The sequence below is a fragment of the Trichechus manatus genome, unplaced genomic scaffold, assembly GCF_000243295.1.
Source record: "Trichechus manatus latirostris isolate Lorelei unplaced genomic scaffold, TriManLat1.0 scaffold00056, whole genome shotgun sequence".
Classification (NCBI taxonomy): domain Eukaryota; kingdom Metazoa; phylum Chordata; class Mammalia; order Sirenia; family Trichechidae; genus Trichechus; species Trichechus manatus.
The window spans coordinates 4752362-4766527 of NW_004443992.1; the positions used below are offsets into that span (position 1 = coordinate 4752362).

General features: G+C 39.0%; 1 protein-coding gene across 1 annotated transcript in view; it reads right to left on the minus strand.

Annotated features, from left to right (window-relative positions):
• Window positions 1–8269: 8269 nt before the first annotated feature.
• The window catches only part of RFTN2 (raftlin family member 2), a 70999-nt gene continuing 65102 nt past the window's right edge, over window positions 8270–14166 (minus strand). The window contains exon 9 of the mRNA XM_004378191.2: window positions 8270–8816. Coding sequence (XP_004378248.1) covers window positions 8547–8816 — 270 coding nt within the window. The 3' untranslated portion in view covers window positions 8270–8546. The remainder of the gene's footprint in view (window positions 8817–14166) is intronic.

The window sequence follows — 14166 nt, forward strand, 5'->3', positions numbered from 1 at the left end:
GCTACCTTAAATATTACATTGAGTAGCACTGCTGCTACTCATCTTTAGAAAGCCCCCTTAATTCTTGTGTGAGTAGGATTGTGTTAGGCAGCATGTATTGGAATGGAGAGCTTAACCAAATAAGGTTTTGTTTTTCTCATAATAAGAAGTCCAGAGTTCGGCAGTTCTGGGCTAGTGCAGCAGCTCTAGAGTCCTCCATCAATGTTCCAGGCTCCTTCCATCTTTCCATCCCATCATCCCTGGGGCACGGCCTCCATTCTCAGAGCTGTCTCATGGTTAAAGAAACACTGCTCCCCTCTAGGCTCCCCTTCACACACTGGTCTACATTGAGCATTACCAATCTTTTTAAAACTTTTCTAATTCAATGAGAAAAAAAAGTCATCTTTTTTTGTTGTTTGTTTTGCAGTTTTATTAGTGAATTGAGTATTTTGTCATGTTTTTGGTTGTGTTTCCTTTTAAATGAACTACCTTTGCATTTTTTCTATTTGGCTGTACATCTGCCTGTTTTTTATTTTTAACATCTGTTTACTTGGGATATTAGCCATTTGTCATTTGATGGTTTTTTAAAATTCCAGTTGTGAGGCAAACAACCTAGTTTTACCTTAAATACTTTGTCCTCAAAAAAAAAAAAAAAAAAAACAAACAAACAAAAACAAAACCCAATGCCGTTGAGTTGATTCTGACTCACAGCGACCCTCCAGAGAAATAATCCTGGAAAGAACTGGGGTGCCTTGGTCTGGAACTTCCAGGCTACAACTGATAATTTGTGCTGATGAGTGGGCGCTGGCCAGACCAGAAAAGACTCAATTAGGAGGCCCAAATCAACAAGTCTCACAGGCATGATGTAGCCTATGATATAGGACTGGCCAATAAAAGCCTGGAACATTAAGGCTCAGTGGGCTTCCTGGTTGATGAGAACATCTACATTTGGAGGGTAGCATGTCCCTTTGGACATGGAAGCTTCACATTGGGAACCCTCCCAGACCTAACCCTATGTGTCTCTTTGTATTCTTTTGGCTATTATAAATATGCAGTTATTAGTATACCCTCTGTGAATTCTGAGTTGTTCCAGCAAGTTATCATACTGAAAGGTGAGGAAGGAGCCAGTATGTGAGAAAGTAAGGGTGTTGTGTGGAATCCCAAGCTTGTGGCTGGCATCCTGAAAAAAACCAAAACCCATTGCCGTCAAGTCAATTCCAACTCATAGTGATCCTATAGGACAGGGTAGAGCTGCCCGGCAGGGTTTCCAGGGAGTGGATGGTGGAGTCGAACTGCAGACCTTTTGGTTAACAGCTGAACTCTTAACCACTGCACCACCAGGGCTCCAGCATCCTGAAAGGGTAGTAGGAAATCAGCCTCAAATTGGTGGCCAGCAGGTCAGAAGGTTGAGGTGTCTTATGGACTCCCCAAATTTGCATCTGGCGTCTGCCTATTTGGCAGTCTGAAGGCCGGTAGGTATCCTTTTAACTTGCGAGCTCTGACTTAGCTCTGGATGGCTACGGTCAGAGAGAGAGTGCCATGGGGGCGGCTGGTGATGAGGATGAAAAAGTGGAAATGTAAGGACTGGATCAGTTTCCACATTTTGGGGATCAGATTCATGCTGATCCTCACCTCACACCAGTTTTTTGGTTAACTTTTCACATTATTAAGGGAGTGTTTTCCTGTGTAGAAGTTCTAAATATTTACTTAGTCAATTGCATCACATGCATGAGAAAGCTGGACAATGAATAAGTGAGACTAAACAAGAATTGATGTGTTTGAATTAATGTGTTGGTGAAGAATAGTGAATATACCGTGGACTGCCAGAAGAATGAACAAATCTGTCTTGGAAAAAGTACAGCCAGAATGCTCCTCAGAAGTGAAGATGGCAAGACTTGGTGTCTGGTACTTTGGACATGTTATCAGGAGGGACCAGTCCCTGGAGAAGGACATCATGCTTGGTAAAGTAGAGGGTCAGTGAAAAAGAGGAAGACCCTCAACAAGATGGATTGACACAGTGGCTGCAACAATGGGCTCAAACATAGCAACAATTGCGAGGATGGCACAGAACTGGGCAGTGCTTCGTTCTGTTGTACATAGGGTCGCTATGAGTCAGAACCGATTCAACGGCACCTAACAGCAGTATTTATGCAGTCTTTTCCTTATGACTTCTCTGTTTTGAATTATGCTCTGAATACTTGCTCATATATTCAGTATTTTATAGTTTTATTTTTTACACTTAAATCTTTAATTTATCTGGAAGATATTTTGGCATAAGGAGTCAACCCTATTAACTTGAATTAATTTCATTTCAGCTTGCCTGTAGAAATAGCTCTTCACACAAAGGAATGGGAAGAAAGGGAGAAACATACATAGAATGTCAGACTGCAGTTATATCATAAAGTTGGAAGTTTCAAAAAATAGAATCCTAACTAATACTTTTGGAGGGGGTTATAAAAGGAAAAAGACCTTGAGACACACAGTTTCCCAGAAGAACAAATTAAAAAAGGATGACATGTGCTTAAGAAACTAATGTTTATAGAAAAAATATTGAAATGTAAAAACTTACTTTTTTAATGTGTGGTATAAACATTAAATTATGCCTCCAGCCTGAGAAAGAAGGAGATGTAAATAAAATATCCCATATTTGGTGTGTTTGAGTTGTATATTAATTTTTTTGTTATTATTAGGTGCCCTTGAGTCAGTTCCAACTCATAGTGACCCTATGTATAACAGAACGAAACGTTGCCCGGTCCTGCGCCATCCTCACAGTCGTTGTTATATTTGAGCCCATTATTGCAGCCACTGTGTCAATCCATCTCACTGAGAGTCTGCCTCTTTTTTGCTGACCCTCTACTTTACTAAGCATGATGTCCTTCTCCAGGGACTGATCCTGCTGGTAACATGTCCAAAGTACGTGAGATGAAGTCTCGCCATCCTCGCTTCTAAGGAGCATTCTGGCTGTATTTCTTCCAAGACAGATTTGTTAGTTCTTCTGGAAGTGTACGGTATCTTCAATATCCTTCACCAACACTGTAATTCAAATGCATCAATTCTTCTTCAGTCTTCCTTATATTAATTACTGAAATTAAAAGACAGTCTCTCCTCTTGCTTTAAGAAAAAAAAAAATCCTTTTACTAACTGCATCTATTACAATTATGTGAATGGTTCTCTTTTTGAAACTTTAATATGTTGAGAACAACTTTGTCCCTGAGGATTAGAATGCCCATAAGACACAAAAGAAATCAGTATGGTATTTAGTTGCTTTCTGTATAACTAACAAAAGAAATTCTTCCATCAGAAAGCCTGGACTGCGGATTTTCATTTGGGTAGTTCTTGACCAGCCCAAGCCAGGAGTCAGATCTTCTACCAGCTCAGAGACAGCAATGATTAATATCTCCGTCACCTTGGTGTTGGTATTTATTTAATGTCTTTTTTTTCATTTAGTTTGGGATCTTCCTGGTTCTTGGTATGATAAGTGATTTTTTATTGAAATATGGACATTTTCATTTATGTTATTGGACCTCTGTTTTAGTTGTTTTTTTCAGACACTGTTCTAGGAAGGTAAGGAAGGCTTCCACATCATTACTGCCAGGTGAAGATAGAATTCCAGGTTCATCACTCAACCTCTGTTGACACCTGAGGGAGGTAGTTCCTAATTACTTCTGGGCAGGGGGGAATTCTGGCTAACCACATGGCCTCCGCTGATACCTTGGTGAGAGTGGTCTTATTACCAATGAGTGATGGTGAAAGTTCTGACGAGAACTCCACTAGGCCTCCTCTGACACCACCCCAGTAAGTAGAGGGAAGGGTACCTTGTTACTGCTGGGTCAGGGGTGGAATTCCAAGCTCTCCATGTGGTCTCAACTAACATTGATGGGGGCGGGGTTGGCCTCATTACTGGTCCACCATTGCTGAGTGGAATAGAACCCTCTCATAGGCTTTCTGAGGCCGTAAACCTTTATGGAAGTAGACCGTTACATCTCTCTTCCGTGGAGCAGCTGATGTGTTCAAACTGCCAACCTTTCAGTTAGCAGTGGAGCTCCTAACCGCTGGGCACCAGTCCCCTCCATTACTGGCCAGTCGGGGTGAAGTCCCTGCTTCCTACTTGACCTTTGTTGGCACAGGAGGGAATGGAGTCACAGTTTTGTTTTATTATTATTATTTTGTGGTGTTCAGCTGCAGTGGAACAGTTATTGTCTAAAAGTTTGCTTTCTTGCTAGACTTTTGTTGGGGCTTTTTAAATTTTAAACCTGTTGGCGTTTCCATATTGCCAGCTTCTTTACCCCCAGGTCTGAGATAAATGAGGCAAAAAGAAAACCCAAGGAACTCACAAACATGTTGTTCCTTGGGTCCTGGGTCTCTAGCTAGTCTGTCTTCTTTTCTCCACTTTTCAGAATCTTCTTATGCTTGCTTTACATATAATGTCCAGGGTTTTTAGTTGTTCTTAGCAGGAGGAATTTATTCCATCTTCCTGGAAGCAAGTCTATATATTTTCTTTTGTGAAGTATATATTCAAGCTGTTAATCCAATTTTAACTGAGTGCTGTATCTTTTTATTAATTTATAGACTTCATTTATATATTCTTGATATGACTCCTTTGTCAGATATACATATTGCAAATATATTCTCCCCGTCTAAGGTTTGCCTGCTCATTTTCTTGAACTGTGAGATTTGATGCACCAATGAAATCCAAGTCCAGATATCTTTTAAAATAAACTCCTTTACTGCTAAATCAGCCAAGGTCAGTTTTTTACTGCTTGCAGCTAAGAGTGCTGGCTGACATAAGCTGTTGAAGAATCACGTTTATACTTCTTCATTTATTAAAACGGTTTTAATGCTCAAACACATTTTTGGAACACATTTTTGGAACCCATTTTTGGAATTGTCTTCAGAAAAAAAAAATGAGCCTTATCAGAAATTAGGCTCATTATTTTAGAGTTTTGCCTAATTTTTCACCTCAGACATCACCTTAGAACTTGATCATCTGCCAGGCTGGGCTGTAATAATTTTGGTTGTCGCACAAATAAAATTCACTCTCAATGGATGATAAACTATCACAAGAAATGCTGTTTAAATGGGTGTGCTACAAGTTCTGATGGTTAGTATTTAGACAGTTCCTCTATGCATCTACCAGTAAATCTTGATTTAACATGCTTAGTTATAAACTCTCCTGATTGTTAGCGTCTACTTCACTTGAGTTCTCACTTAGAATTTAGTCTTTCCACACAGTGTTATTCTGGGGCTGTCTGAGGGGTTGAGAGAAGGAAATCCTCTTTAGCCTTATGCTGAGAGGAAGAGCCACAGTGCTTCCAGCCCACAGGGACTGTAGTGAGGAGTCAATAACAGTAAAGGCTAGGAAAATGAGACAGCTCCTCGGCTCTTCCCAAATCAGGCCTCTTGTGACATGAGGCCTCAGAATACTAGTATATCTATATTCAAATATATAAATACCTGCTCCTGATAAAGTAAATGATTTGAAGATCACTGTGACTTGACCGGAAACCCTGGTGGTGTAGTGGTTAAGAGCTACGGCTACTAACCAAAAGGTTGGCAGTTTGAATCCACCAGGTACTCCCTGGAAACTCTATGGGGCAGTTCTACTCTGTCCTGTAGGGTTGCTATGAGTTGGAATAGACTCAACGGCAACAGGTTTGGTTTTGTTTTTTTTGGTGACTTGACTGTTACTCTGCCCCCTGCTTCTTTAGGTGTCCAAAGGCTCTTGAAAGCCTTAGAGTCTCTTAAGGAGGGTGACCCTTTGGTTTTTATTTTACTGAAGTGAACTTGTTGTTGTAGCTGTCTAGTTGATTTTGACTCATAGAGACCCCATGTGATAGAGCAGAAGTGCCCCCATAAAATTTTCTTGGCAGATTGCTAAGTCTTTTTCCCACAGAGTCACTGTATAGGTTTGAACTGCCAGCAGCTGAGTGCTTAACTGTTGTGCCACCAAGGATCCTTTTGATGAGAACTATGGTGACAGTGATAAAGGTGCTCCTTAGCTCAACAGTGATTTCCTCTGTGATTAGGTGTTAAATGTTGGCCATGAAAGGTAACAAGTTGACATTCAATCCAAATGGGATGGAATTTACAGGTGGTTATTGAAACCTAAGACAGAAGTGGCATAGATACTATACCAAGGGAATGGCAGAACTTCACACCCATGCCTGTGATCCTGATACTTTTTCATCATAATTTATAGGTATTAAAAATCACATGCCAGAGCATCTAAGAAATTATACCGTGTTATGAAAAGAACTGAACATACAACAGGCAGATAATGATAAGGTTGGTCACATTTAACTCCTTAGGCATATAGAGCCCTAGATTTGTTCTTTTTAAAGAATAGGCTCAGAGATATTTAGATATATTTAAAGTGTGTTAGAACCACTTGGTCATTATTTATTCACTACAATATAAATTTGCCATGTAACTTAAGGGTAACTGTTAGAGTAAATGCTCATGAAATGGATCTTGACAATATGACAAATGTCTAAGTTTACTCTAATATTGTTAGGTGTCATCAAGTCTATTTCAACTCATACTGACCCCATAAAAAGGTTTAAGAAAAAACTCTTAGATTAGAAACAAACTGGTAGAAGAAACTATTCTCACACAAATATAAATAAAAAATTTAAAAGTAGATTGAAATATTCCTGGATTTTCCCTTCATCAAATATAAATATATATCTCTGCTTTTAATATTTCAGATCCCCTATGTGTACTGGTAGAATGCTAAAGGAGCATCTACCTCTAGTAGATCCTGGGATTGGGAAAAACTGGCCAATCTTTCTGAGAATATTCCCTGTATTTCATAAGTTTATAGCATATTTTGGGGTCTAGAAATAATGCTTGTTTCTACAGAAATCCATCAACTCTTGAATATAAATCTCAGCTCCATCTAAAAATCAAAACAAAACATTTCTGCAAATATTGTCGATAGCTATTTTCTATAGAATAAGACTGAGCAGAGTACTTTTAAGTTCCTTTATACTTATAGAGGTAATGCTTCTGGATATTTTTCCTTATAAGTGGAATAATGGAGCCCTGGTTGCACAGTGGTTAAGAGCTCAGGTTGCTAACCAAAAGGTTGGCATTTCAAATCAACCAGCTGCTCCTTGGAAACCCTATGGGGCAGTTCTACTCTGTTCTACAGGTTAGCTATGAGTTGGAATTGACTCGACAGCAGTGGGTTTGGTTTTGTTTTGGTTTAAGTGAAATAATACCATGTTAATCTTATCAACCATTCATGGAGATTGGCTTAGTTTTGTTATAGCTTTAATAACATGTAATACATACCCATTATATGTCTACAATATATTATGGGTATTTGTGTTCAATAAAACAATAGCCCAATAACAAATGACATTTTATTATTCAAATGATCTTATAACATCAACACCAATGTTAATAAAAATCTGTAGGCTGAATTCAATGGTATAATCAGTTGGAATTGATCTGAAGGTTCCCATCTTTCAGAGCCCGCCTTTCAAAGATAAATGGACATTCTCTATTCGGTAAAATTGTAATCTTAACCTGTTGAAGGCCATGGCAAGGCCATGGCAAAGGCATCCTATTAGAGGGGCAAGAAAAGCAGAGATGGAGCAGGTAGGTCAGCATACACATCACATGTGCTATGAATACCTTTCAACTACTGCAGGACTGAAGCTTCTGGGCTTCAACATTCTTCAGGATTTAGTAAGTCAAAATGAAAGCATAATTGAAATCTAGACAGATGTAAAAGACTTCAGTTTCCACTTAAAGTTGATGTTTTTCCTTTTCATAGTAGTTTGCAATTTAAAAGAAAAAAATCCATCCTTTCTGCCAAGTTTTTTAAATATGGAGATTGTAGGTTCTTTTAGTATTGAATTTTAAGGGATAGTACTTTGTTCTCTTTATTCCTAGGCCATTAGGAGAAACAAAGCTTAATAAGCTCATGGTGACTCTTTAAAAGCAAAGACATACAGAAAGGATTTTTTTCTAAAACATATTTTAACAGGGACTTGCTTTGTATGTACATGCCATAGTTGAAGACAAAATTTGGATTGTTATATTTAGGAAATATTTATTTTCATTAACTAGGCCTGTACTTACGTTTAGATGTATGTATATGTGTCAGATGCACAGAGACAGAGAGAGAGAGCAAGAGAGAGAGACAAAGAAGGATAGATATTATTTTTCAGCATAAGTAAAACTAATTTCCTGAGAACTCTTTAATTAGGTAAAATACAGGTTGAGATATTTAGTCTTCTTCCCAGGAATTATAATAAAAGTATACTTTGTACATTCACAAGAAACTGAAGGAAATTATCACTTAATAAACTATTGGAACAACTGTTTAAACAGCTGTTTTAATTGAGAGCGGTGTAAACATGATTCTAAATTTATGAATATGCTGGTTATTCTTCCTTGTCTTGGAGGTTGAGTCGAAGTTTATACAGATTAGAGGAAAGCCTGAGTCTGGCAAAATTCAAAGTATTACATACATGCAGATAAACTAAGATAATAAAGTCAGTTGACAATTATTTTAATAATTATTTACAGGGCCTTCCATTGCTTTACCTCCTTGCTCACATGCAAGTGACCTGAGTTACTCCATCTTCCTGATCAAACTGTCCATCATCTAACTCCCGTAGGACACTGTCATTGTTGAACCCAGAAAAGCTGCTGTACTGTGTAGACTTCCCCTCCTTCATCCAACATTCTCTAGAAGTAGAGAGGGGGCACTCCTCAGGCGGGGGTCTGCTCTCTGTAGTTTGTGATGTGGCCGTGTCTAATCCAACGCTCCTACTGGTTACTTTGTTCTTATCCTCACCTTTCATGGGGTGGCTGCCTTTCCTCTGAAACACAAGAGACAGGCAACCAGGAGTTAAACAGATGGGTACTTTCCTGCACCTCTGTCCTACCACATGCTGTTACTCTGCCTAAATGGCCTTTCCCTCCTTCTCTTCTAAATCCTTCTCATTCTTCAAGGACCAGCTCGGAGTCACTCTCCTCATTTACTCCTCCCCCAATAAAAATGAGCTCCCCTCCTCTGTGTTTCAGAGCCTTTTGCAGGTTCCAGGCATATGGGTCTCATCATTGGCAGGTTGGTGGTGGCAGATTGGTCTGGGCCCTCAATGGCATCTCTGAGGAGAGAAATCTGGTGGAATCAGATTTCTTATAACATCAACACAAATGTTAATAAAAATCTGAAGGATGAATTCAATGATATAGTCAGAATTCATCTGAAGTTTCGCACCTTTCAAAGCCAGCCTTTCACAGATAAATGGGGAACAAAGCAAGGTAGAGGTACATCAAAGATTCCCTTTTTCTTCTTGGTTTTAGTGGGGATCTAAACAGCAGAAAAAGTGATTCAGTGGCCACCTTACGCCCATTTCATACAGGAATAATTCCAATAATCATGGACAATTCAGACCAAGTTTATTTTGAACTAATGCCTGGAGCGTCTTCCTAGGTCAAACGAACGTCTTTCCTCATGCTGCTATAAAACCGCACCTGCCTGACATAGTGCTAAGGCTCAGCAACTTCATATGGCTTATTCTTCAGACTATCTGATAAGCTGTGGATATTTCTGCTAATAAATATTTACCAAGGGCTGACAGTGTCCTTGGTGCAGTTCAGAATAAAAGAGGACATGGCCTCTGCCAAGGAAACTTAAGTCAAAATAAGATGTCTCAGCCAATAAAGAGGAAGTTCAAGGAGATTATAGTAGCCTCGAATATACAGGTGTCCAGACTCCTGATGAGATTTCATTACAAGGGCTTATTTAATGCTGATAACATGACATATATTAGAATTTCATCATATACTCTTAGGCACGTACAACTGAATGAGAACTGAAAGACAAGTTAAAAAGATACGGTGATTTCCCAGCTTCAAAGAATTTGTGTACAGAAGGTTCGTGTATATGTTAGTTGGAAACTAGGGTTACATTTTCTCATAGAAAATATTATTCATAGAAGTCAGATGCCCAGGCTGATTTAACAAAAGTTTGTTACTACTTATAAATTTGTTGAATTATAGTGTATAAAATACAAAGGTATTTTCTACTGGTTTTCATTATAAATATAAAAATAACAAATAGCTTTATTAAATAGGATTTTGTAGGCTACCGTGGAATGTAACCACTGTTTATGACATTATTTGTATAGGAAAATGCACCCCCCTAGCATGTTGTATGGAAGGAGCCCTGGTGGCACAGGGGTTAAGTGATTGGTTGCTAACCAAAAGGTTGGTGGTTCAAACCTACCAGCTGTTCTGCAGGAGAAAGATTTGGCAGTCCGCTTCCATAAAAATTTACAGCCTTAGAAACCCTATGGGGCAGTTTTACTCTGTCCTAAAGCATCACTAGGAGTCGGAATCAACTCAATGGCAATGGTGTGGTAGCATGTTGTATACAGAAGAGTGTGTTGGCAGCTCAGGGAAAGCTCATCTTTCTCTTGGCCAAGTTACTGGAGTCTTTGGGCAAGTTAATGAACTAAAGTCCACAGTGGGTCCTTCCTCAACAAAGACCAGCCTTCGTGGTCCCAATTCAGACAGTTACAGCTTGGCGGCAGTCACATTTTCCATTGGTACCCTTGCATTCATCAGATACAAATATCCGATCTTACATCCTTTCCCTTTATTCCCATTCACTGAATTTACTGAATTTAATACAAGCAGCAGAATCTGATGATTTACTCTCAGATAGGGTTCAGGATTTCAGAATGGTATGCTCTCTCTGGTATTGGGAGGCTGAATGGTGAGGAAGTAGCCTTTTGGACACAGGCAGGGCTGATGAGTGCTGCCAGATTGGGCTCCTTTCTCAAGCCTGGCTAGTGGCTCCCTTTCCCACATGCATAACAAATGCATTTACTCTTGAATGATGCTCTCAACGCTGACTGAATTACAATGGGAAGGCAGGGGTGCCAGAGAGTATTTGGCTGCCTGGCTCTTTACTTCCTCACCAGCACCAGGGCCAAAGGTAAATTTCGCAATAAATTCCTCATTGTATACCAGCAGATAGAAATCAACCCTTATACACTCAATAAAATTTTCTTAATAAAAGCTGGATACTATTCATAATAATAAGATATCAACAGTCATTCACTTTTAGATAAGCATTAATAAGTAAGCAGCCACCAAGCATAGCTTTCAAATGTTAACCCATTGCCATCGAGTCAATTCTGACTCATAGTGACCCTATAGGACAGAGTGGAACCATAGAGTTCCCAAGGAGCAGCTGGTGGATTTGAACTGCCAACCTTTTGGTTAGTAGCCAAGCTCTTAACCACTGTGCCACCAGGGCTCCTTCAAATGTTAAATAAAAACAAAACAAAACCTGTTGCTGTCGAGTCAATTCCAGCTCATAGTGACCTAGAGGACTGAGAAGAACTGTCCCATAGGGTTTCCGAAGAGCACCTGGTGGATTTGAACAGCCAAACTTTTGGTTAGCAGCCATAGCTCTTAACCACTACACCACCAGGGTCCCCCCTCAAATGTTAGAAGATGATAAATACCTAAACACCGTATCTCTAAAAAACATTTCAGAACATGTGTTTCTTTTTTATGACTCTGCTTAGTTAAATAAGTAAAACTTAACATCTTAAAGTTTAACAGTACATCTTCAGCTATGATATCGCCTCCCCGAGGTGGAGCAAATGTTTTGCACTCAACTATTAACCTAAATGTTAGTGGTTCGAACCCACCTAGTGGTGTCGCAGAAGATAGGCCTGGCAATCTGCTTCTGTAAAAGATCACAGTCAAGAAAATCCTGTGGAGCAGTTTTACTCTGTAACACACGCGGTTGCCATGAGTGGGAAGTGACTTGACAGCAACAGGTTTGTTCTGAATCCCATCCTCACCCCACATGCAATAGCTTTTGCAACAAACCAAATTGTAAAACTCTTACAATTTAGAGTGTAGGAGTCTAGAGCTGCACTGGTCCTTGAAGATCACCTACTTCGATCCCCTCTTTCTGCAGAAGCAGGACCCAGCCCAGAAGGAAGACGATTTGTCTAAGGTCATGGAGAGGCTGGGGCTGAACTAGAGCTCAAATTTCTAACCTTATTCTTCTCATACTATATTACTCACATTTACAAAAATACAAGTAGATTTGTTGTCATAGGTATGTGTGTTTCCTAAATGAAATATATTTTTTTCAATTAGAAAAGTAATATTTGGTCAATATAGAAATCCTGGCAGAAGCAAAATAAAAAAGTAAAGCCCGCCCACAATCCCCTATTTCCAGAGATAGCACTGTTAAAATCTTGGCATATTTTCCTCTCAAAATATATATATATGTATTTGTACGCATACACATAGATGTATAGAAACACTGTATAGAAAAGTTTCTAGCTCACTTTTCCACTTAGCACTATAGTATGAATACTTCTCTGTGTCAGTAGAGATTTTTCCACGTGACATTTTGAGACTCACTCATATACCTTCTTACTTTCTTTCAATATTTTCACTAAGAAATAGGGGCAAATTATACCGAGATTTAGATGCAGATCTAATGCCACCCATGATAAAATCTATTAACTTTTGAGAATCATTCCCATTTACTAAAACAGATGATCCATTAAAAATACATGACACTCAATGACAAGTCAGTTGGATTTAGGGTGTCTATTTTAGTTATCAGGAGCCCTGGTTGCCCAGTGGTTAAGTGCTTGGCTTCTAACCAAAAGTTGGCGGTTCAAACTCACCAGCAGGTGGGAAAAAGATGTGGTGGTTTGCTCCCATAAAGATTTACAGCCTTGAAAACCCTATGGGGCAGTTCTATTCTGCCCTATAGGGTCGCTATGAGTTGGAATCAACTCGATGGCAATGGGTTTGGTTTGGTTTGGTCTTAGTCATCTAGTGCTGCTCTAACAGAATTACCACAAGTGGATGGCTTTAACAAACGGAAATTTATTTTCTCACAGTTTAGTTGGCTAGAAATCCAAATTCAGGGGGTCAGCTCTAGGGGAGGGCTTTCTCTCTCTGTTGGCTCTGGAGGAAGGTCCTTGTCTCTTCTGAACTTCTGCTCCTGGTCAGTCTTCATGGGGCTTGGCATCTCTCTTCCCCCAGCTCTGCTTCTTTCACTTGCTTGTTTAATCTCTTTAATATCTCAGAAGAGACTGATTTAAGACACACCCTACATTAATCCTGTCTCATTAACAAAAACAACCCATTCCCAAATGGGATTATAAACATAGACACAGAGGTTAGGATTTACAACACATAGTTTTGGGGGGACACAATTCAATCCATCACAGTTGTCCTACCATTCTTCCTTTCCTTTTTTATGGTCAGTGTCTTAAAAATAGGAGACCTGGTGGTGCAGTGGTTAAGAGTTATGGCTGCTAACCAAAAGGTCGACACTTTGAATTCACCAGCTGCTCCTTGGAAATCCTAGGGGGCAGTTCTACTGTGTCCTAGAGGGTCGCCATCAGTTGAAATCGACTTGATGGCAACAGGTTTTTTGGTCTTAAAATCAAAAGACTGAAGTTAGCCTTCTACTAGCAGTCATAAGACATTGTGTTGTCTTAGTGTTATGATGGACAGAGTGGTTAAGAAATATGGTTTACAAAGTAGAAAAACATGGAGCACACATTCAGGATATAGATACGTATATGTGTGTGTTTTGAAATATGAAAAGATATCAATGTACTTGCTTCCTACATACTAGCTGAAGGTAATTTTTAGCTGGAGAAAACGGAGTGTCATCAGAAGTTTCTGGATTTTTCTTCAGTTTCTCCATATAGTTAGTAGTGTTTACATAAATAATCTGGTACTTAAAGAAAAAAATTTCTATGAAAATAATAGCAATGTCTTACATTACCAGGCACTGTGTCAAGTACTGTACATATGCTTTCTAACTGAATGCTCACAACATAGTAGGTACTAGTAATATATAATATTATATTTCTGTCATGGTTTTTTTTATTCCTGAGACCACCACTGGATAGGAACCCTACTCTGAATTGGTGGAAACCAAATACTTTTAAGTCAATCTTTTGTCTCTTAAATAATTATTAAAGAGAAATGGGCTGAAAATTTTAACTAACTGAAATAGAGACTTTCAGATAATAAAAATTTGATAAGCTTTCTTTGAGTCTTCAAAAGAAACAAAAAAGTTAAGAAATGAGATATTGGAAGAAAAATTTATAAGAACATTTGATAGATGGAGGTAAAATCCTGCTGAGTCTCTTATCGTACCCA